Source organism: Microcaecilia unicolor, chromosome 12, assembly GCF_901765095.1.
Source record: "Microcaecilia unicolor chromosome 12, aMicUni1.1, whole genome shotgun sequence".
Classification (NCBI taxonomy): Eukaryota; Metazoa; Chordata; class Amphibia; order Gymnophiona; family Siphonopidae; genus Microcaecilia; species Microcaecilia unicolor.
Window position 1 is genome coordinate 63,457,072 of NC_044042.1, and position 23,588 is coordinate 63,480,659.

The 23,588-nt window shown below is 43.5% G+C and overlaps 1 protein-coding gene across 2 annotated transcripts in view; it reads right to left on the reverse strand.

Moving 5' to 3' along the window:
* Window positions 1-23,588, reverse strand: part of EI24 (EI24 autophagy associated transmembrane protein) — a 59,232-nt gene that overhangs the window by 22,586 nt on the left and 13,058 nt on the right. Inside the window, exons 2-7 of one of the 2 annotated variants that reach the window (XM_030220837.1) lie at window positions 23,344-23,549; window positions 13,152-13,297; window positions 12,617-12,677; window positions 4,778-4,844; window positions 4,322-4,446; window positions 4,023-4,142 (exon numbers count right to left, since the gene is read on the reverse strand). In XM_030220837.1, coding sequence (XP_030076697.1) covers window positions 4,023-4,142; window positions 4,322-4,446; window positions 4,778-4,844; window positions 12,617-12,677; window positions 13,152-13,297; window positions 23,344-23,457 — 633 coding nt within the window. In that variant the 5' untranslated portion in view covers window positions 23,458-23,549. The remainder of the gene's footprint in view (window positions 1-4,022; window positions 4,143-4,321; window positions 4,447-4,777; window positions 4,845-12,616; window positions 12,678-13,151; window positions 13,298-23,343; window positions 23,550-23,588) is intronic. The other variant, XM_030220838.1, reaches the window with a different exon arrangement.

Consider the following 23,588-nt stretch of genomic DNA (forward strand, 5'->3'; position numbering starts at 1 on the left):
CACTGGGGCCTTCCTATTCAAAATTATTTTCTGTCACTCCACCCACAAAATCAATTTTCAGTTTGCATCTGAACTGCTGCCTCTACAGTCTCGGCTCTTTCCCCCTCAGCTCTCTTTGTTGCTTGCTCCAAATCTTTGCCTAAATAAAGAGAGGGGGTAATTTTATAAAGTGTGTGCTAAGTTACACACCAATTATATGCACAAATGCCTTATTCGGCCACAATATCACCTTGTATTTGTCTAGCTACTGGACTTGGCGAATGCTAAGTTACACACCAATTATATGCACAAATGCCTTATTCGGCCACAATATCACCTTGTATTTGTCTAGCTACTGGACTTGGCGAATGCCTTTACGGTACTATGTAAGCCACATTGAGCCTGCAAATAGGTGGGAAAATGAGGGATACAAATGCAACAAATAAAATAAAATAAATATGTGTGCAAATACATGCTGAAATCCAAAAACCTAAGTGCTCTTCTGTAAATACATGCATACGCACATTAACATACACACTAGTGGAGTATGGGCGGATCTTGGGCAGGACTTCCATGTCCATAACTTGTAGAATACTAAACGTTAAGCACATATCCCTGGAATTTAGACACACGCACTCAATAGTTTGTGTGCCTAAATTTCAGGGATATGTGCACGCATTTAGAGGCACATATTTTCGCCATTACACTAGCATTCCCTAAAGGTAGGAGTTTATGTTCCTTTGCAGAATAGACACCTACATGGTGTCCAGTTACAGAATTACCTCTATCATTTTGATTAAGTTGTACTGATTTTAATTAAGTCTATTTGTTTGGAAATCCTTGGGGAACCTTAATGTTCATTTATGGTGGTGTTCATAGAAAAACCTGGAAACTATCAGATAATTTAAAGATATCTGGTTGCCCATGTTTGTATTTGTTGAATCTCATTTACATTTATATGATCAATCTGCTGCATCCTTTTTCTTGTTGTGTTGATATATGTGACATGTTACATTTTTTTACATTTACTGTTTCAGTAAAGGTAAATAAGAAGTAATATAACATCATCTGGTATTTTTGTTTTGGGGTATCTTTCATGGAAGGTTTAGTTGCTAAAATTGCAAAACTTTCAAAAAGGTTTGAACTTAATAAAATTGTCTATTTTGTGTATTTATATACTTATTATTTATTGTATTTTGGTTTTAATTTTGTTTGATATTTTGTTCAATTGACAGTGCCTGCCCCTGAAGCAGCCTGCAATAAGCAAAATGTGGGCACATTAGGCTAAGTGTGCCTTTTACCCCCTTCAATCCATTGTTTTATTTCATACTATGATCTGTGGATCACAACTGCCTCTCTTGTGTATTGTCACATTTAGGTATGCTACATATTTCCATGTTCCCAGAGGACTTACAATCTAAAAGGTACTACTGCATTACTGTTTGCTGCAAGTCCCATTTTATGGGACCCAACATGCATTAACAGTGTTAGTGCATACTAATACAGTAGCACTCTCTAGTAAATCTAGCCCTAAGCAACACAGGATAAATTAACTTTCCTGAGGTCATAGGGAGCATCAGAATGATCTGAACCCAGTCCTCCCTGGTTCCCAACCCGCTGTTCTACTCATTCCAGAGCCACAACTTCTCTACCATGAGGGTCCACAAATCCTTTGCTTCCTGCCACCTGATTCTGGTCTTACTAGACAAGGATAACCCAGCACCACATCTTTCTCCTTCTTCAGAAAGGATACAGATCTCTCAGTCTTGGTCATCCTAAGACTGGAATCGGATGTCTCACCCTTAGGGTATCCCATCTCCAATGATCAGATGTAACAGTAAAGGGGAGCCTGCGAGCATCCAAGAATACAGAATCTCTGTCTAACAGGACTTCTCAATCCAGTCCTCGGGACACACCCAGCCAGCCAGGTTTTCAGGATACCCCCAATGAATATGCATGAGATAGATTTGCATATAATGGAGGAAGTGCATGCAAATTTATATCATAAATATTAATTGATGTGTCCTGAGTTGAGAATCCCTGCTCTACAGAAATTCACCCGAGAGCCACCAGGAGGTCACGCCATGGAAAATAAGGATCACCAGCTCCTATCTCCTGGACAGCCTCCCCAATGAAGCATTATCTCCCTGTCTGATTACCCAGCTATCTCCATCTGCTCTTGTCAAACTGATTCCTTAGCCTGTCCTAGCCAATGGAGTGCTGTATCACCCCAAACGCTGGCCAAAGCCAAACAGGGGTTTCTTCTATGCAGGGACATTAAGGCTGGGGCTGCCCAGCCAGGATCAAACTGGGATTTTTTCTTTTAATTTCCAGGCTGCAGCAAAACGTAAGTATGTAAAAGGGATGAGAGCCAGTTCTGCAGGCTGCCCCTGCCATTGTTCCACTACTTGAGAGGGCAGGAGAGAGGAGCTCAGATGCCTGTGAGGTTGCTTCCTGAAGTAACAACTCAGTAGAGAACTGAAGATGTGCATGCTCTGCTGTGCCTGGGGGTAAATAAGGAAAATTTCCATTCTCCTGAGGTAAAGAGTCTAGAATACTTGACTTACTTATTTGCTGGCATGAATCAACATTAAAATGGCTACTGATCCTGACAAAATGTGTGTGTGTGTGTGGGGGGGGGGGGGGGGGGGGGGAGTGTACAACAAAGCCCAGATCCGTACGCATCACAGCACTGATTGTCATCACAAAAGCCAGGGCAAAATTCTAAGGAACCCATCTAGCTTTGCTTTTAGCTGGGAGCCGACCCTCCATAAATCACACCCACTTGCCTGGTGCCTGACTGCCTGCTCACAAGACAGGCCAAATATGCCAGCTAAAATGCTGATTGCTATGACTTATCTGATGCATTGCCTCCTTTTTTTCCCCTGTAGACCAGGTGTTCTCAACCCAGTTGTTGGGACAAACCCAGCCAGTCAGGTTTCCAAAATATCCACAATGAATATGCATGACATAAATTTGCATACACTACTTCTACTGTGTGCAAATATATCTTATGCCTATTCATTGTGAATATCCTTAAAACTTGACTGGCTGGGTGCGTTCTGAGGACTGGGTTGAGAACCCTTGCTGTAGATGTACCAGAAGCAAACAACACAGTAAATGACGGAGGATAAAGACCCGCACAGTCCATTCAGTCTGCCCAACAAGGTGGCTACAGCTGCGCCCCCAACTCTATGTGGACCCCAGCACCCATGCTTAAACACTGGTTGTCGTCTCCACCATGCCAACCATACAGGCAGCCAAACACAATGGAGTCTTGGTTATAGCAATATATCATCCAAATACTGTTGATAGCATACAACTTACCAGTCATGATGAGTCTTCCCCTTCCCTCTGAACTGTACAGCACTCTCACTCGCAGAACATGACAAAGTGAAGAGAGAGAGATGACTGTAATCACTTCAGATCCCGAGTACAAACCTGGCAGAAATCTATAGGAAGCCAGGACGTAGTCTGGAGCCTTTTTTTTTTTTTAAACATTCCTTCCCTGTTTTTGTCCAAGAATAGAGTGCTGTCAGTAGCTTCTGCTGTCAGACCTAGCAATGGTGAAAATCACTGGGGATCAACTGGTGCTGGAGCCATCAGTGTGGGATCTTGGACCCCCAACAGAGTCTTTTCCTAAATGTTAGGGGAAATCAGTCTTTAAGACTGTTGTCCGAAGCATCCCCTTCTCCCTCCCCCACAACTCAGTCTGCAGGACCTAGCTTCCTGGGAGTCACCTCCTCTTAGCTGCTGCACCAGGCTACGTCTCCTGGACACACAGAAATACTGATGAGCTGAAGACAGCATTGGACCCCTAAAAAGAAAGTCAGCTTTGAGTCTTTTTTTCTCTGTCTCCATCTACTCACAGAGGATAACAACCCACTTGTTTGGATTGGACTGGCACAGACAATAAGCCTACATGCATCTGTAGTCAAATTGTCTTCTGTTTTGAAGATATCTTGTGAATCCTAAATGCAAACAAAAAGGGAGCACACTCTAGCCGAGTCCTACTTAATGTTTTGGCCTACCATTTTTCATACCTGGATGAGAAAAAGTGCCTCTAGCAGGAGATTAAATAGCATGTCTGCGATGATCTTACTGATGCTGGGGAAGGGATGAGGTTTTCTTCCTGATATTTCAAATGCCAAGTCTGCAATATCCTGCAGCAAACACACACAGAATAGATTACTGAAGCTTTAAGCATCAAGGACTGCTTCCGCTGCTAGAAAACCTTTAGCCTCCAGCCCCAATCAAACTGTAATTGAAAGCCCTGTTCAATTTTACCACATGGTGTCCTGTTAAGCCCTAATATTCTGCAAATGGCAATTCTGAAACTCACCTGAAACCAGATGGCATTGACAATTTTACTAAGCACAAAGAGGGGAAGTACCCAGAGGGCACTGAAGATCGAGGTAAGAATAAACTCCAGCCAAGACCAGACATCTCCATGTAAAGATGGGTCCCCTAGAATAAAGGAGAAACCAATAATCATTATTTGCAGACACAGCTACAGTACAGTTTCCTTGATCCCAACCTCTGTATCAACTTGCCTACTTCTAATTCACCACCACCCCTTTACCCATTCTTCCCCATCCCATCCCTCTACTAATCCAACCTCCCCAAATCATCAATCACCACATGATTCAAGCTCGCATTTCCCTACTTTTCACCAACCCATCCCTCTTTCTGTCACTCTTTTACTCTCAACCCATCAACTCACCTTTGCCAGAAATAGTACTCTATGTCCAAGTTCCCAGAAAATAGAATACACTGTAAATAGAAGACACTAACTTACCTATGATATGTGCTGTGACTGACTGCAGCACTGGGATAAAGACTCGGTAAAACAGGAAGAGGCTTAGCTGCAACCCAAGAGAAAAAAAAATAGACCTTGTGGTTCCATCACTGACACAGTCACCCAGAAGGTAATAATATAACTGAGCACCTCCATTTAGGCACCTCAATGCCACACAGTGAAACCCTATAACTGCATTTGGGCGCCCACAGACTTGGTGTAACCACAATCACGCAAATGCAGCAAAGGTGCACAAAGCTTACAGTATTCTGTAAACTGTGTGCCTAAGTGGCAGCCCCACCCATACAGCACCCATATGAATGTCCCCTCCTCTTGTATTTTACATAGAATACCTGTGAAATTTCAGCTGTTCTGTGCATGCAGTCAGTTAGGGGTTCAGTGCATAGTACTACACCTTAACTGTGCAGTACTGTTTGGGCCTTGTGCCAAATCGGCCAACACCAGCAAATTCTTCCTAGTGACTCCGAGACGCTTGAGTAACCCTTCAAACCCTGGAACCTTTTCTCTGCTGATCTAGTAGCGCTATAGAAATGATAAATAGTAATAGTAGTAGGTTCTTCCACCACACATCATCCTGCTTCCATCTATCTTTCTTCTCTCAACTGCTTTGCTCTGACCTATCTCAACTGCTCTTACTACATTAATTCATTGTCCTCCTGTCTATGTGCTGAAGATATGATCTACACAGCTTACTCCTGGGGGATCTCTGTGCAAAAACGTCATGCAGAAAGCATTTACAAATTCTGCATGCTTTGCTTGTCAAATATAAGCAATATAATCACTAAGCTAATCATTTATATTCCGCTTAACCAAATTCTGTGGCTCAAGGTGGATCACACAACTAAAAGAAGTGGGCTAACACCCCGGAAATACATTTAAAAAAATCTAAAACATCCTAAACAAGAATTTATTCTCTCGATAAGTAATAATTAAACAGCTGTGTTTTCAAGGAGCATCTGAAAGTATAATAACCATTTATCTCTCTTAAACTGCTTGAAAGCTTATTCCAGAGCTCAGGTCCACAGCCTACAATAGATCTTTTCCAAATTAAAGCTCTTCAACACTGAAGTTTAGATGGAATTGTCAACCTTGAGTGGAATGCAGGAACCTTCCAGCTGAATACTGTGACATTGTTGTACATAGATAATCAGGAGCCAGACAATATAAGATTTTAAATACAAACAATAAAAAGTTTAAAATAAATTCTAGCCTTCACCAGGAGCCAATGTAATCTTCTAAGAAATGGAATAGCATGAACACTAAATTTATCCTTTACTACCAATTTTGCTGCTGTATTCTGAACTATTTCTAATTATGAATTTGCGAATCTGGTAAACCCAGCAACACAATATTGACTCATCACAGTTATTGTTTGCAGCTGGAAAGGATCTAGGAAAGGTTTAACTGTACGAACTCAGTGTTCTTCTTTATGATGCGCAGGGCCGCCGAGAGGGGGGCGGGGGGGGGGGGGGGCCCAGCGCCGGGGTCAGACCACCGGCGCTGCAGTCCCCAGTCTCACCTGCCTGCTTCCACAGCTCTGGGCCCCCTTCATTCAAAGCGGCAGTCGCAGATCGCGTCTCTTCTGGCCTTCCCTCCCTGTGTCCCGCCTTTGCGGAAACCAGAAGTTACATCAGACGAGGGCGGGACACAGGGAGGGAAGACCAGAAGAGACACGATCTACGACTGCCGCTTTGAATGAAGAGAGCCCGGAGCCGTGGAGACAGGGAGGTGAGACCGCGGACTGCAGTGGCGGGGGGAGCGGCCTTGCCCTGGGCCCGGCCTAGTCTCTCGGCGGTCCTGATGATGCGTCCTGCACTCTCTACTGCAACTTCCTGTTTAGCCTCAAAACAAGAAATTGCAGAAGAGAGTGCAGGACGCGGCAGAAAGAAGGCCATGGAGTCAGCCTGTGACTGTGAATTGCTGCAGGAAAATGTAAGTGATACCCATGGCGAGGAAGGGAAGGGAGAGGGTTTTCTGTCCAACAGAAACCGAGCCTGAGATCACCATTTTGCTGCTTGTCAGCCCTGGACTGATTGGGGCTCCAGAGGGCAAGTGTTACATACTGCTACTTATGGCGTGAAGCCGGCGTGTCTGCCATCCTTCAGTGCCCCAAACTCCAGGCTCACTCTCCTGCGCTACAATGTAGCTGCTCTGCATGAATGGGACGGAATGTGGCACAGGCTTCCAGGGCAACCCCAGCCTTGTTCTAGCTCCCCCCAGCAAGCGCGAGGCAACACAGCTTTTACTTGCAACAGGCACCTTAAACGGGCAAGAGCCGCGCCACTTCCTCTTAAAAGCGTCACAGAGTCCGGGGAATGCGGGGCTTAATCAGCAGGTTTCAGGAATAGGGGCCATTTACATTCTGATTTTCTTGAAACAGCTCTAGCTCTATATCTGCAGTATAATTTAGCTGCCTTGTGCACTAGAGTGCCCTTAAACAGGCTCTTGCAGTGCAATAAATATATATCCTTGGCTGGATTCTCTAAGGTGGTGTTTATTGGTCAAGACTGAAGTGAAGTCTTAAAAATTAAGGTTTACTCAGAAATCTGATGGCCCTTTAAAGAAGTTTCATTGGCACCGGAAAGCTTTTTCCTTTATCAGCATCAAGCATCTTGAGCTTCTTGGTTACTTATAATATAAATGCAAACTGGATAGTATTTAACAGTCTTCCCCCAAGACATCGCCATTAAAAAATAATTCCTAAATAAGAACATAAGCGGTGCCATACTGGCACAGACCAAAGGTCCATCAAGCCCAGTATCCTGTTTCCAACAGTGGTCAATCCAGGTCACAAGTACTGGCAAGATCCCAAGAGTACAATACATTTTATGCTGCTTAATCTAGAAATAAGCAGTGGATTGTTCCAAATCCTTCTTAATAATGGCTTATGGACTTTTCTTTTACCACATTCTCTGGCAACGATTTCCAGAGTTTAATTAGACACTGAGTGAAGAAATATTTTTTCCAATTTGTTTTAAATTTACTACTTTGTAGCTTCTTTGCGTGCTCCCTAGTCCTGAAATTTCTGGAAAGAGTAAATGTCAGGTTCTCAGGTTCAGAGCCCGCAGGGCCGGGCTCTGGAGCAAACGTGAGCCCTTGGGCTGCTGACGAGGAGCGACAGCAGCAGGCAAAACCCACCAACCAACACTGGGTAAGCACACCGGCAGGGACTGCAGGCACTGCCCAGCGAACCGGAACACATGGACTGGAATCCCCCGGACTGGAGGACAAAGGACTGGAACACACACCGGACCGGAACACACTGGACTGGAGCACACCAGACTGGAACACCCTGGACTGGTCCCCCGGACTGGAGGACACAGGACCGGAACACGGGACTGGAGCACACTGGACTGGTCCAACAGCTTCACCTGTACTTAGCTACTAAGCCCCCCAAGAGTTGAGCTCCTGGGTTCGAGTAGCCGACAGGACTTACTGGATACCGGATGACATAGGGACCAGGACTGGAAACAGAAGTGCTCCTAACCCTAAACCAGCAGGAGTGTTCCTAACCGTAAACTGACAAAAGGACTTCCTAAGCCCTATACTAAACAGGAGCTCCTAATCCCTGCTCAAGAAAGGGACTTCCTCAGCCCTAGACTAACAGAGCAGGGAACTAAACACAAAGCTAACACAGGTGCTACTAAGCACCAAGCTACAAGCAGAGCTCTACGCTAATAAGCTAAACACAAAACTAACAAGCTACCTAAGCACTGCTCTAGCAAGCTAGATACAACTAACACAGTGCTTCCCAAGCACTACTCTGGCAAGCAACCAGAAGAGCTCCTAGCACTAAAAGGGAAGACAGGGGAGCCACAAGGAAAAAGAAGGGACGCTAACACATAAGCCAAGTGATTCTAAATCACCAAACACCAACAGCAAAGACTGCAATGCTCCCCCTAGCACAAACACCAGAAGTACTTCTAACAGCAAACTCTGCAGTGTTCCTAACAACACCAAACCCTGAAGTACTTCTATCAGCAACAGAGCTTCCAAAGCCCTACACACAGCAATGCTTCCAAAACCAAGAGGGAAAAGCAAGAAAGCTAAACACACAGTCACCAGTGCACACTGCACTAACACTAACCTGGCCCTTAGCAAAAGCAAGCAGGGAAACTAGACACAAGGTCAGAAGTGCACACTGCACCACCCTACCTAAAGCAAACACCACTGTTGCAAAGGCCCTGAAGGAAACAAGACCACTTCCTTATCAAGGCCCTCCCAGATGATGTCACACTCCCTAGACCTAGGCAAAAGCACACTGACCCAGAGAGGCCCAACCCACACCAATGCAAAACCGTGAAACCCTTGAAGCCAGTACACCCAAAGAGAGTTAGAGCAACTCAGGCAACACACAGCTGTAGTAAAGTAAAACAACTAACCCCATGCTGCTGGAAGCTGCCAGCACAGAGAGACAGAGCCAGCTCAGAAAGGACAGAGAAAAGAAACAGAAGCCAGCTAAGAAGCTGACCCCCAGGAAAGAGGTAAGTTTGAGAGGGGTTCAGACCCCAATCATAACAGTAAACAAGCGATTCATGCCTACCCTTTCCATTCCACTAATTATTTTATAGACCTCTATCATATCTCCCCTGAGCCGTCTTTTCTCCAAGCTAAAGAGCCCTAGCCGCTTTAGCCTTTCCTCACAGGGAAGTCACCTCATCCCCTTCATCATTTTTGTCACCCTTCTCTATACCTTTTCTAATTCCATTATATCTTTTTTGAGATGTGGTGACCAGAACAGCACACAATATTTGAGGTGCAGTCGTACCATAGAGCAATACAAGGGCATAATAACATCCTCATTTTTTATTTTCCATTCCTTTCCTAATAATACCTAACATTTTATTTGCTTTCTTCATCTCCACTACTAAGCAGAGGATTTCAATGTGTCAACCACAGTCCATTAGCTATTAATAAATGGACCCCTAAGTTTGTTTACCTTGCCCTCACTTACAAGAGACAGCTTACCCCTTCTTGTGGATACTGATGTTCTCTGGGCACATCAATTCAAAACCTTCCTGCTACAGCCCCTCTCCCAGCATTCATTGTATGACCTTCAGTAAGCCACTTACCCCCTTCCCCCTATTTACTAAGCCGCATTCTGAATGGGCTGTGTCGGCACTGCCGCATGGCAGACTATGATAGAATGAGAAGAACGGTAAAAAATAAAAATAAAAAATAAAAAAAACTTATAGGGGCAACTGAGAGGGTAAAAACTGTACAACAGGCATGGATGCTGTTCAAAAGTACCATCCTAGAAGCCCAGGCCAAACATATTCCGCGAATTACAAAAGAAAGACGGAAGTCCAAAAGACAGCCGGCGTGGTTGAAAAGTGAGGTGAAAGAAGCTATTAGGGCTACAAGAAATGCCTTCAGAAAATGGAAGAAAGAACTGTATGAAAATAACAAGAGCAACATAAGGAGTGTCAAAGCAAATGCAAGGCACAGATAAAGAAGGCCAAGAGGGATTACAAAAAAAAGATAGCATTAAAGGCAAAAAAAAAACATAGTAAAAAACATTTTCCGGTATATTAAAAGCAGGAAGCCGGCAAGAGAATTGGTTGGGCCGCTGGACGACCGAGGGGTAAAAGGTGCGATCAAGGATGACAAAGACGTAGCAGAGAGATTGAATAATTCTTTGCTTCAGTCTTCACCAAGGAAGATTTGGGTGGGATACCAGTGTCGGAAATGGTATTTCAAGCGGACGAGTCAGAAAAACTTACTGAATTCACAGTAAATCTGTAGGACGTAATGGGGCAGTTCAGAAAACTGAAGAGTAGCAAATCTCCTGAACCGGATGGTATACATCCTAGAGTACTGATAGAAGCTCCGCAAGCTCATTTTTCAGTTCTGTTAGTGATATGCAATTTATCCTTAAAATCAGGCGTGGTACCGGAAGATTGGAGGGTGGGGCCAATGTAATGCCGATTTCTAAAAAAGGTTCCAGGGGAGATCCGGGAAATTATAGACCAGTGAGTCTGATGTCGGTGCCGGGGAAAATGGTAGATGCTATTATTAAAAACAAAATTACAGAGCACATCCAAGGACATGGATTATCGAGAGGATTGTGAAAAATTACAGAAGGACCTTATGAGACTGGGCGGCTAAATGGCAGATGAAGTTTAATGTGAACAAGTGCAAGGTGATGCATTTGGGAAAAAAGAACCCGAATTATAGCTACGTCATGCAAGGTTCCACCTTACGAGTTACGGACCAAGAAAGGGATCTGGGTGTCGTCGTTGGTAATACACTGAAACCTTCTGCTCAGTGTGCTGCTGTGGCTAGGAAACCGAATAGAATGTTGGGTATTATTAGGAAAGGTATGGAGAACAGATGTGAGGATGTTATAATGCCGTTGTATCGCTCCATGGTGCGACCGCACCTTGAGTATTGTGTTCAATTCTGGTCGCCACATCTCAAAAAAGATATAGTAGAGCTGGAAATGGTGCAGCGAAGGGCGTCAAAAATGATAGCAGGGATGGGACGACTTCCCTATGAAGAAAGACTAAGGAGGCTAGGGCTTTTCAGCTTGGAGAAGAGACGGCTGAGGGGAGACATGATAGAGGTATATAAAATAATGAGTGGAGTGGAACAGGTGTATGTGAAGCGTCTGTTCACGCTTTCCAAAAATACTAGGACTAGGGGGTATGCGATGAAACTACAGTGTAGTAAATTTAAAAGAAATAGGAGAAAATGTTTCTTCACCCAACGCGTAATTAAACTCTGGAATTCGTTGCCAGAGAACGTAGTGAAGGCGATTAGCTTGGCAGAGTTTAAAAAGGGGTTGGACAGTTTCCTAAAGGACAAGTCCACAGACCGCTACTAAATGGACTTGGGAAAAATCCACAATTTCGGGAATAACTTGTATAAAATATTTGTACATTTCGGTAGCTTGCCAGGTGCCCTTGACCTGGATTGGTCGCTGTCGGGGGACAGGATGCTGGGCTCGATGCACCTTTGGTCTTTTCCCAGTATGGCATTACTTATGTACTTATGTAGTACACAGGGGGAGGGGGGTTAACCTCCAATTATTCCAAGTTAAACTATATAAATAAGGACTCTATAGCAGTGAATCTCTCCAATAGTTTTCAATTCGAATTCTTTCCTTCCTCGCCACTCACTGTTTGGCTTTCAGCAAACCAATATATGCAAATTAATATGGATCATAAATAAAACGTATATAAATATCAAACATCTATCTATTATATATTTTCTGAAGGCAAACTTGGTAAGGGGACATAACTGAACTTAAGAACAGCCGATTTCTATAGTTCTCAGACTGCATCATATAAATAATATATACTTTTACTTCTAGCAAGATGGTACTCTCATCCTGGGGATGCATACCAGAGTTTATCACATTAGAACAGCCCAGTTTCAGTGACCCTCCATTCATTCATTCAGGATGGAGCTCTAGACACAATGCATTTACTATTAAGGTGTCTTCACTTAAAATAAAATATTCCTCAAGGTTCAGAGGGGGTGGGGGGAGAGGGGTGATGAGGGAATAAAAATGTTAAAAGAAAGTTGGATTTAGTTCTTGTTTTAAAAAAATTCAGTGTGTAAAAACGAAAAATTACATACTGGTGCGAGTTGTATTTGCCTGACCCTTAAATTGTATATTTTAAAAGACTGCTCATGTACCAAACTAATAAAATTACAATGGGAACTTATAGCCTGCAGATACCATGAAGTTCAATGTGGGTAACAATACTTCAGCTGGATACAATTCCAGGAATATACATTCAACAAAATTGTAATCAAATATCACAAAATAATCATATTTAACACTTCACAAAACTAAATTACTGTACATACCCAAAACACACCTCCATTCCAAGCACAACACTGAAATATTCGACTCACTATCCGCGGTTCACTGCAAGAAAAAAGGGGGATAGAAATTATTCTGCCAAGACACATACGTTGTTTCCATCCTTGTAAGCCAGCAGGAGCTGGGATGAAAACCCAGAACAGACAGATAGCAATCTGTCAACTTCACCCATGGAAGTATTCACAGAGGTATCAAGTCTGAAGATCCAAAAGTTATCCAACTTAATATGCTTTGCATGAGGTGACTATACAGACAGTATCATTGGTCAAACTAACGACAAATTTATAGTCTGTAAATAAATTGTTTTGTCATTTCCAATTAACATTGCATTGTTACTAGACTTTTCTCTAACCTTAGTTATATGTGCCCCAGTGAAATCATATGTTTATCTAGTAAGGAGCCTGTGCATATCCCTTATAGCAGATTAAGTCACAGCAGCCCAAGTCATTCTTTACTAGAGAGGTTCAGTATAGATATGGAGATGGGGACAACCTGAGTAAATGGAACTGAGGTACTTACTTGTCCAGCTTTCTCTCCTCACTCTGGGCTCTGCGCTGTGCCAGCACACTGCTTGCTCTCTTCTTCCTTTGTTCTTCCCTTTTCTGCTGGATTCGGGCATCCAGTTTAGAGATAGTACAGATGCCCCATATGGAATCTTTAATTCCCTAAAAGCACAAGAGACATCCTTGAATTCCAAGTAGGTGATGGAAAAGTTCCCCTACTCAGGTCACCCACATTTAAGTGTCACGCGCACGCATGAATGTACATCTGCACTTTCACAGGTAAGTGTACACTTGTGTGTGTAAGTGGTAACGAGACAGTTAAGCGCTATTCTGTCACAGCAGCCATTAAGTGGCAATAGGACTAGATTCTAAATATGGTGCCTGAAAAAAAAATGGCGCTAAAAATGTTTCTGCACCTAGCTTTAGGCACAGTTTCATGCGCGTAGATTTTCAGAATGCCCAAGGTCTGCCCATTCCACACCCCCTTTTTGACAGCACGCATTAGAATTTGCGTGTACCACTTTATAGAATACGCCTAGCAAGTTGTGCACATAAATTCTAAACAATGCCAATTAGTGTCAGTAATTGCTTAAGTGGCAATTATCGATGCTGACTGGCTTGTTCTTTAAACTACGTACATAAATCCAGAATAAGATCAGATTTGAGAGTGCAATTTCGGTCACATTATAAATCGAATCTGGGGGAGTGTGTGTAAATGCAATGAGGGCATTCACATGAGTGGGGCTGCTACTTACACACACAGCTTACAGAATACATTAAGTTGTGTGCACTCTTGCCACATTTATGCAATCACACAGTTATGCCACTTTCCGTCTCTGTTGACAACGCCCTCATCCTCCCCGTCTCCTCAGCCCGCAATCTCGGAGTCATCTTCGACTCCTCCCTCACCTTCTCTGCCCATATCCAGCAGACAGCTAAGACCTTTCGCTTCTTCCTCTATAATATCAGCAAAATTCGCCCTTTCCTCTCTGAACAGACCACCCGAACCCTCGTCCACTCGCTCGTTACCTCTCGTCTTGACTATTGCAACCTTCTTCTCACTGGCCTCCCGCTTAGCCATCTATCCCCCCTTCAATCTGTCCAAAATTCCGCCGCACATCTTATCTACCGCGTGAACCGATACTCTCACATCACCCCTCTCCTCAAGTCGCTTCACTGGCTCCCAATCCGCTACCGTATACAGTTCAAGCTTCTCCTATTGACCTTCAAGTGCACTCAATCTGCAGCACCCCATTACCTCTCTTCCCTCCTCTCCCCGTATGTTCCCACCCGTAACCTCCGCTCTCAGGACAAATCACTCCTATCTGCACCCTTCACCACCACCGCCAACTCCAGACTCCGCCCCTTCTGCCTCGCATCACCTTATGCCTGGAACAGACTTCCCGAGACCATACGCCATGCGCCCTCCCTGCCCATTTTCAAGTCCTTACTCAAAACCCATCTCTTCTCCCTTGCTTTTGGCGCCTAACCACCTTCCCCATAGTTTGTAAACCTTTAGATTGTAAGCTCTCTTGAGCAGGGACTGTCCTTCCCCATGTTAAACTTGTACAGTGCTGCGTAACCCTGGCAGCGCTATAGAAATGCTAAGTAGTAGTAGTAACTACAAGCACCCAGATTTTAGCTGAAGCCAAGTTATACCACTATTCTATAACATGATCTGGGTGTCCAAAGCCATTATAGAATAGGTTCAATTCCCACTTCAGCTCCTTGTGACTCTGGCTAAGTCACGTAACCCTCCATTGCACCAGGTACAAAATAAGTACCTGTATATAACCGTTTTGATTGTAGCCACAAAAAGGCGATATATCAAGACCTATCCCTTTTCTTTCCATGAAAAAATTCAAGCAGGATTAGGACAAATAGAAATGGAACTGGTTATCAGCAAGGGAAGGAGTAGAATAAAGTAAGATCTGCTGTGACACAACAGGTAGGGACACTTGAACATGTCTTGTGGGCCAGAGGTCTTTACCTACCAACTGCTACTTTGTTAAAATGGGGTCAATATTCAACAGATTTACTCAAGCTGAAATTGGGTTTTAGGTTAAAGGTACGGACCTAACAGCTACACTTTTATTATTAAAATTGCAAGCCACACAAAATTAGCTTGGGGAAAGAAAGAAAGGGGGGGGGGGGAGTTCTGCAGCTTTTTAAAAGTTGATCCTAAAGTTACTATAGATAATAAGAAGGAGGAGGAGAAGAAGGGGTAGATGTACAATAGGGGGGAAAAATGCTTGTTTAGTTGTGAATTATGGCACCAAAATCACACCAATGTTTCCAACTGATAGAGATACAAGAGAAGCAGGATCTACTACCAACAGGAGAGGAGAGGAGCAATCAGACTATCCAGAGGTGAGGGTAAAGACTGTCAACTGCCCAATTTGGTTCTTCCTTGCCTCTCATGTTTGTATCTGCACTACAATGGGCTGAGTGCTCCCATGGTTGTTAACACTCCCTATATAACGCCTCTCACCCAAAGGCGACCTAAGTGATATCAACTGCTCCAGTGGTTCTTCGCTGAAAGGGATGCATTGTGTGAATACTGTACTATTTTGTACCCTGAATTTGTTGATGTTCAGCTTCCTTGTGACTTGCATGATTGCCACATTCTAGTTTTTAGTTCTTGCAGCAGTTTGTACATAAATACAGCCAACATCTCCTTTGGAGTATCAATTCACTCTAGAAGACCAAATACATCTGCTATTAATTCTGTCTCTTCCTGAAAAGGGTAATCATTCACCCTTTAATGATGAACTTTGGATACATTAAATCCTCAGTCAGTGATGTACTTCTGAGTTGCTCAGGTAAAGGACTCCCATAAAATCATTGGGCTCCGAGAAAGACTTCAAATAGAGCTCTAAAATCTTGCAGAATATTTTGCTATCAGATACAGACTGTTCTTGGATAGGCACTTCTTCCATCTTTTCATGCTATATCAGACCTGGACTGCCCAGTTAGATAAAAATGTTAAGTAGTTTACTCAAATCTACAGAATAATCCCTCAGGAATTTATGGGGTTTTTTGGTCCAGAATCACCATTTCTGTAGAAAAGACATTTATGGAGCTCCTTGGTGAGAAATCATTAGCCGCCAGTACAACTATGACCTCATTGTGTGCAACAATATATCTTCAGCACCAATGTTACAGCATGCTTCAGCTCCGGTAATCTTAGTGGCACCAGTCTGATGTAGCATTGAACACCTTTTCCACCAGAGTTATTTGTAATGCTGATGGCGCCTTCAAAATTGGAGGAGGATGAGTGGGCCTCTATGGCATCACTGTGACATAGCCTTCTCCAAGGGCTGTCTGTTACCTTTGTGAGAATGGAACTCCTCTATCCTTTGAGTTCTGCCCCTTAATAAGAACTCATTCCTTTGGAAGTTGACCCTCTATCCTTCTATCAGGAGAGAGGACGTTTTGCTTCAAATATGAAGCCTTATGATGTTTGTCACAACTTGAGGATTTACCAGTAATTCTTCAACGTTTGTGCTGTGCCCACATGACCACCACCTTGCCATTGTGCACTGTGTGAAAAACTCAGGTCTATTACAAAATCACATCTGGCACCTGCATACATACAGTGGGGGAAATAAGTATTTGATCCCTTGCTGATTTTGTAAGTTTGCCCACTGACAAAGACATGAGCAGCCCATAATTGAAGGGTAGGTTATTGGTAACAGTGAGAGATAGCACATCACAAATTAAATCCGGAAAATCACATTGTGGAAAGTATATGAATTTATTTGCATTCTGCAGAGGGAAATAAGTATTTGATCCCCCACCAACCAGTAAGAGATCTGGCCCCTACAGACCAGGTAGATGCTCCAAATCAACTCGTTACCTGCATGACAGACAGCTGTCGGCAATGGTCACCTGTATGAAAGACACCTGTCCACAGACTCAGTGAATCAGTCAGACTCTAACCTCTACAAAATGGCCAAGAGCAAGGAGCTGTCTAAGGATGTCAGGGACAAGATCATACACCTGCACAAGGCTGGAATGGGCTACAAAACCATCAGTAAGACGCTGGGCGAGAAGGAGACAACTGTTGGTGCCATAGTAAGAAAATGGAAGAAGTACAAAATGACTGTCAATCGACAAAGATCTGGGGCTCCACGCAAAATCTCACCTCGTGGGGTATCCTTGATTATGAGGAAGGTTAGAAATCAGCCTACAACTACAAGGGGGGAACTTGTCAATGATCTCAAGGCTGCTGGGACCACTGTCACCACGAAAACCATTGGTAACACATTACGACATAACGGATTGCAATCCTGCAGTGCCCGCAAGGTCCCCCTGCTCCGGAAGGCACATGTGACGGCCCGTCTGAAGTTTGCCAGTGAACACCTGGATGATGCCGAGAGTGATTGGGAGAAGGTGCTGTGGTCAGATGAGACAAAAATTTAGCTCTTTGGCATGAACTCAACTCGCCGTGTTTGGAGGAAGAGAAATGCTGCCTATGACCCAAAGAACACCGTCCCCACTGTCAAGCATGGAGGTGGAAATGTTATGTTTTGGGGGTGTTTCTCTGCTAAGGGCACAGGACTACTTCACCGCATCAATGGGAGAATGGATGGGGCCATGTACCGTACAATTCTGAGTGACAACCTCCTTCCCTCCGCCAGGGCCTTAAAAATGGGTCGTGGCTGGGTCTTCCAGCACGACAATGACCCAAAACATACAGCCAAGGCAACAAAGGAGTGGCTCAGGAAGAAGCACATTAGGGTCATGGAGTGGCCTAGCCAGTCACCAGACCTTAATCCCATTGAAAACTTATGGAGGGAGCTGAAGCTGCGAGTTGCCAAGCGACAGCCCAGAACTCTTAATGATTTAGAGATGATCTGCAAAGAGGAGTGGACCAAAATTCCTCCTGACATGTGTGCAAACCTCATCATCAACTACAGAAGACGTCTGACCGCTGTGCTTGCCAACAAGGGTTTTGCCACCAAGTATTAGGTCTTGCTTGCCAGAGGGATTAAATACTTATTTCCCTCTGCAGAATGCAAATAAATTCATATACTTTCCACAATGTGATTTTCCGGATTTAATTTGTGATGTGCTATCTCTCACTGTTACCAATAACCTACCCTTCAATTATGGGCTGCTCATGTCTTTGTCAGTGGGCAAACTTACAAAATCAGCAAGGGATCAAATACTTATTTCCCCCACTGTAGCTGTCAATTATTTGCACCAATCACACAAGTGCTAGCATTCTGTAACTTAAGTGCAATCTTGACACCTAACTTTAACCACCAGTTTAGAATTGCTTTCTTAGTTTTTTGACAATGAATAGAGGAAGAGGAGGAGGAACCTTTTAAGAAGGTGCTGGCCATAGTTTGATTGAAATTAGATATTACAAACCCTGAATCTTGGTTGTTAAAGGCAGGTGGAACAAATGTGCAAAATCTGTACAACTATCCTAAATTCTTCCTTAAAGGAACATCAACTCCCTCATGTTTCACTCTGGGTGTTGGTACATTTCCTTCAGGATCAATCAATTTTAATAAGATTGACAAGTTGCCATGTCAATAAAGGAGGTGAGGGAACCTGCATATATTGTATTGTAACATTTATAACCCCCGCTTTCTCACTTGTCAGCAGGCTCAATGCGGCTTACATAATATAGCAAACTTACAATATAAAACAAAATGAGTAAAACATCTAAACATAGTATATAAAGAGGTGGACAATAAAAAGGATAAGGGAGGAAGGTGGTAGAGACAGGGAACATGCCAGAGAGCAGAATAAATTTGGGATTTTGCAATTACTCATTGCACACAAATTCCGGCCACTTATATCTCGGGCACTCAGAACCAGATAGCAAGACTCTTGAGTTCTTTAGCCCCATGAGTGAACTTTGGACCACCAAAAGTTGCTGGGCATTTTTCAGACTTGGGGCTCACCTCAAATACATCTGCAATTGTTTTAATAAAGAGATTTTGTTTTGGAGCAGTATGTCTGGGATCTGCTTTCTTTTGCATCTTATCATAAATGGTTCCCTCTTCTCAAAGATCTTTTATTCTTCATCTGTGCGGGCTTGATGTATTTCCATCAAACCTCAAATCACTAGCCATGATAATGTGGAAATTGAGCAGAATTTAGTTTCTGCCCTACGTCTACCAATGCCTGTCTATCTACTATATAATAATTCATCAATCTGCGTCCCTGGCTGGCTGGGTTCGTAACCGTGTGCAAATGAGATACTACGTAATATGCTCGGCCTCCAGCCTTCCCTTCCCTCTCAGGGTCCCGCCCTCGCGGAAAGAGGAAATTACGTCAGAGGAGGGCGGGACACTGACAGAGAAGGAAAGGGAAGGCTGGAGGCGAGCCGAGCCTCCCGCTTTCACTGACGACACTGCGACCAGGTAAAATAAAAGTTTTAAAGGAAGGGCGGCAGGAAGGAAAGGAGGCTGTTGTGGGAGAAGAGGCCGGGTAGTTGAGGGCTGGGGTGAGTCACTGGACATGGAGGGGAGGGGAGAATCGCTGGACATGGATGGGATAGGAGAGGATGAATCGCTGGACATGGAGGGGAGGGCAGAGGAGAGACAAAAAAAAATCGCTTAGACGATAGCCTTCCTAGGGCCCATTTCATTTTTGTATAACAAATGGAATCTATCAGAAAGCCTACACACAATTGTTTGTCTCCTTTGACCCCCAACAGACTTGGCATTTCAGCCCAGAATACCGCCACCAGACTCATATTTGGAAAAACCAAATATGAAAGTGCAAAACCCCTAAGAGAGAAACTTCACTGGCTCCTACTCAAGGAACAAGTTGCATTCAAGATCTGCACGACTATACACAAAATCATTCACGCAGATGCCCCAATCTACATGCTAAACCTTGTGGGACTTGCCTCCCAGAAACGCCATAAGATCATCCCGCAAATTTCTCAATTTGCACTTCCCCAGCTGTAAAGGATTAAAATATAAGCTGATACACGCCACCACCTTCTCTTACATGAGCACGCAGTTGTGGAATGCATTACCTACAGCCCTAAAAGCTATTGATGAAATAACTAACTTCCGCAAATCTCTGAAGACACATCTATTCAACAAGGCCTACAAACAGAACCAATAGCCTTACAAAACTACCTCACCAACTCACCCAATTATTACAGGCCACCTTATATCCTGCCTAACACCTTCCTTCTCTCTTCCCTCACCTAATCTTTGTACATTACTAATTGTATCTGATATCATGGAATGATTATGTCATAACCAAACTCTGTAAGCCACATTGAGCCTGCAAATAGGTGGGAAAATGTGGGATACAAATGCAATAAATAAATAAATAAAATCTTAGTAATTAGTTAGCATCCTGTATTCAATTCTGTTACAAACAGAGTGGTACTCCTCTAGCTACTAAAGTTAAACCTCATCAATCAGAGCTACTGAAGCTACTGTAACATTATTGAAGTCTGCTTTGCTGGACAGTATGTGCAAAGCAGCTATTTGGTCCTCATTTGATACTTTCTCTTTGCACTACTGTTTGAAAGGGAAATGGGACTTGATATACCACCTTTCTGAGGTTTTTTGCAACTACATTCAAAGTAGTTTACATATATTCAAGTACTTATTTTGTACCAGGGGCAATGGAGGGTTAAGTGACTTACCCAGAGTCACAAGGACCTGCAGTGGGAATTGAACTCAGTTCCCCAGGATCAAAGTCCGCTGCACTAACCACTAGGCTAGTCCTCCACTAGCAACATTCCATGTAGAAGCCTGCCCTTGCAGATTAGCAACGCAGCCGCGCAGGCTTCTGTTTCTGTGAGTCTGACGGACGTGCAGGACGTCAGACTCACAGAAACAGAAGCCTGCACGCGGTCGCATTGCTGTTATGCAAGGGCAGGCTTCTACATGGAATGTTGCTAGTGGAATAGCAACATTCCATGTAGAATCTCCAATAGTAGCAACAGAATCTCAATAGTAGCAACACTCCATGTAGTATCTCAAATAGGGAAAGGGAAATGGGACTTGATATACCGCCTTTCTGAGATTTTTTGCAACTACATTCAAAGCGGTTTACATATATTCAGGTACTTATTTTGTACCAGGGGCAATGGAGGGTTAAGTGACTTACCCAGAGTCACAAGGAGCTGCAGTGGGAATCAAATTCAGTTCCCCAGGATCAAAATCCACTACACTAACCACTAGGCTACTCCTCCACTCCGTCTTCAATCCAGGATAGTGCCTTCAGTCAAGCTATATTTATTTATTTATTCATTCATTCATACATTCATTCATGACATTTATACCCCACACTAGCCCTAAATAGACAAGTTCAATGTGGTTTACAAACAATAAAGTGAATAAAACATAATAATGTACAGAATATAACACAAGTTACAATAAGTTCAAGAAACAAATTGATACATGTGCAGTAAGTAGGGATTTAGACTATCTCAAGCACAAACTAATAATTAAGGGTGGATAGGTGAGAGCATAATTAGGCAGGACTAGATGAGAAACAAGATTAAGAAAAGGGTGTGGGTAAAATTCAGAGTTCTTTGTATTCAGAAGGCTAGACTGAAGAAATGTGTTTTTAGAATACTTCTAAAAGTTAGGTAATCATCTGTAAAGATTGATTTAGGAAGAGAATCCAAATTTTGGTGCCTTGATAGGAGAAATTAGCAGAGTGAATTGTTTTATATATCACATTCTTACAGATAGAGAAATGTAAGACAAGATATTCTCTAGATATTACATTACATTAACAGCATTACACGGGTATGTCCAACCAGTCTCTGTAACGTCAGCCACTCTTGCATCCTGATTTGTGAATGGGCTGATCTTGGACAACAGACAAATTACCTACAGCACTGAGTGGCCCTAAGCTTCAGAGTCAGTCAATCATCTATGTGCCGACTCAGTCCTGTTTGTTGACGACAAAACAACGTTGCTTACATGTAATAGGTTTTGCCTGCAGACAACAGAAGTGATCAGGCAAACAATCCTTCCCACTAACCTAAAAGTTCCTTCTTGAACTGTGGAACTAAAAGGCTGAGTAGACCACTGTGCGCAGGAAGGTCTGCACATGCTCAGAACTTCACACTTGGCTCTGAACTCTGGGAGAAATGCCAAGCAACGGTGGCACCTACCTGTGTTTGTGTTTTTCTGTGTGTGTGTTATATGCTACAGGTAAGCAAATTCCACTCTGTTGGCAGCAATAAAAACAAACAGAAAAGGAATATTCTGCCTAACAATGCCACCAACATTCAGCAATTCCAGCTTAGGTGCAAACTGCCAGGAGCTGATGGTGTGAGAATTAGAGATAACAGTCACTGAAACACTGCTGATCCTTTCCATTTCTTGCTTAGACAGGTCTTATATATACTAGCGCTCATTTTCAAACAAGAAAAACATCTCAAAAGCAGCACAAAGCACCAGATGGACGATTTTCTCACCAAAACATCACAATTTTCAAAAAGGCAGAATTGGGACTTTTTCACCGAGTGTGTCCAAATAGCAAAGGGATGTGTTTGGAGGTATGTTTTGGGCAGGCTTACAAGCTGGACATTTTTCTGCGATAATTGAACAGAAAAAAAAAAGGCCCATGTCAGAAAGTAGTATGTTTTTATCCAGATGTTTCAGTCATGACTAAATCAGACAAAGGTGCACGAATTGACTAGCTGACCACTGGAGGGTTTAAGGCATGATTCCCCTCCCCCTTTTAATCTCACAGTGGTCACCGACTCCCTACAACCCCCAAAGATGTTACTGTGACAGTAGATACCAGGCTCTATGACAGCCACAGATATTATGGCCATTCCTAAGAAAGCAGCAAGCAAGTGGATGGAGTAGCCTAGTGGTCAGTGAAAAAAAGAGACCCAGGTTCAATTCCCACTTTAATGCTCATTTCAGTACAAATATGTGAGCCCTCCTGCAACACAGAAACACCTCCTGAACCTACATATATAAGGGACCTGCAAGCCTGAGTTCCTGGAGGGCTCACCAAACAAAATGAAGGGATTTAGAAGCGATTTGTACATGGGTCCCTTTATGAGAAGTCCACTGCACTGACCACTAGGCTTCCCCTCTGCAATGCTGGGATGTCTCTGTGTGGCCAGTTTACTACGAATGCTTCCAGAAAGACCTCCCTATGGCTTGTTGTTCTATGCTTTCAATTATGACTGTGTGCTAGACATTTGATTGAGATGTTTTTGAGGTAGCAAACTAGGGACCACTTACCCGTGTGAGGTCATGCAGGAAGGTTTTCACACTGTCAGCCATGTCCCCTCCTGTGGTGGCCCTGGCTCCTTGGGTACTATCAACTACAGCTGGGAGACAGGCATAGAAGCACATTCAGTGATCGCATCCTGGACAGACACACTGCAGGATGGGTCTGCCAGAGAGAAGCACGCCTTCATCCAGATACAGAAAGAAGTGAACACTTCCTATAGTAATGGAAAAAGCTTCAGTCAGTCAACAGATAA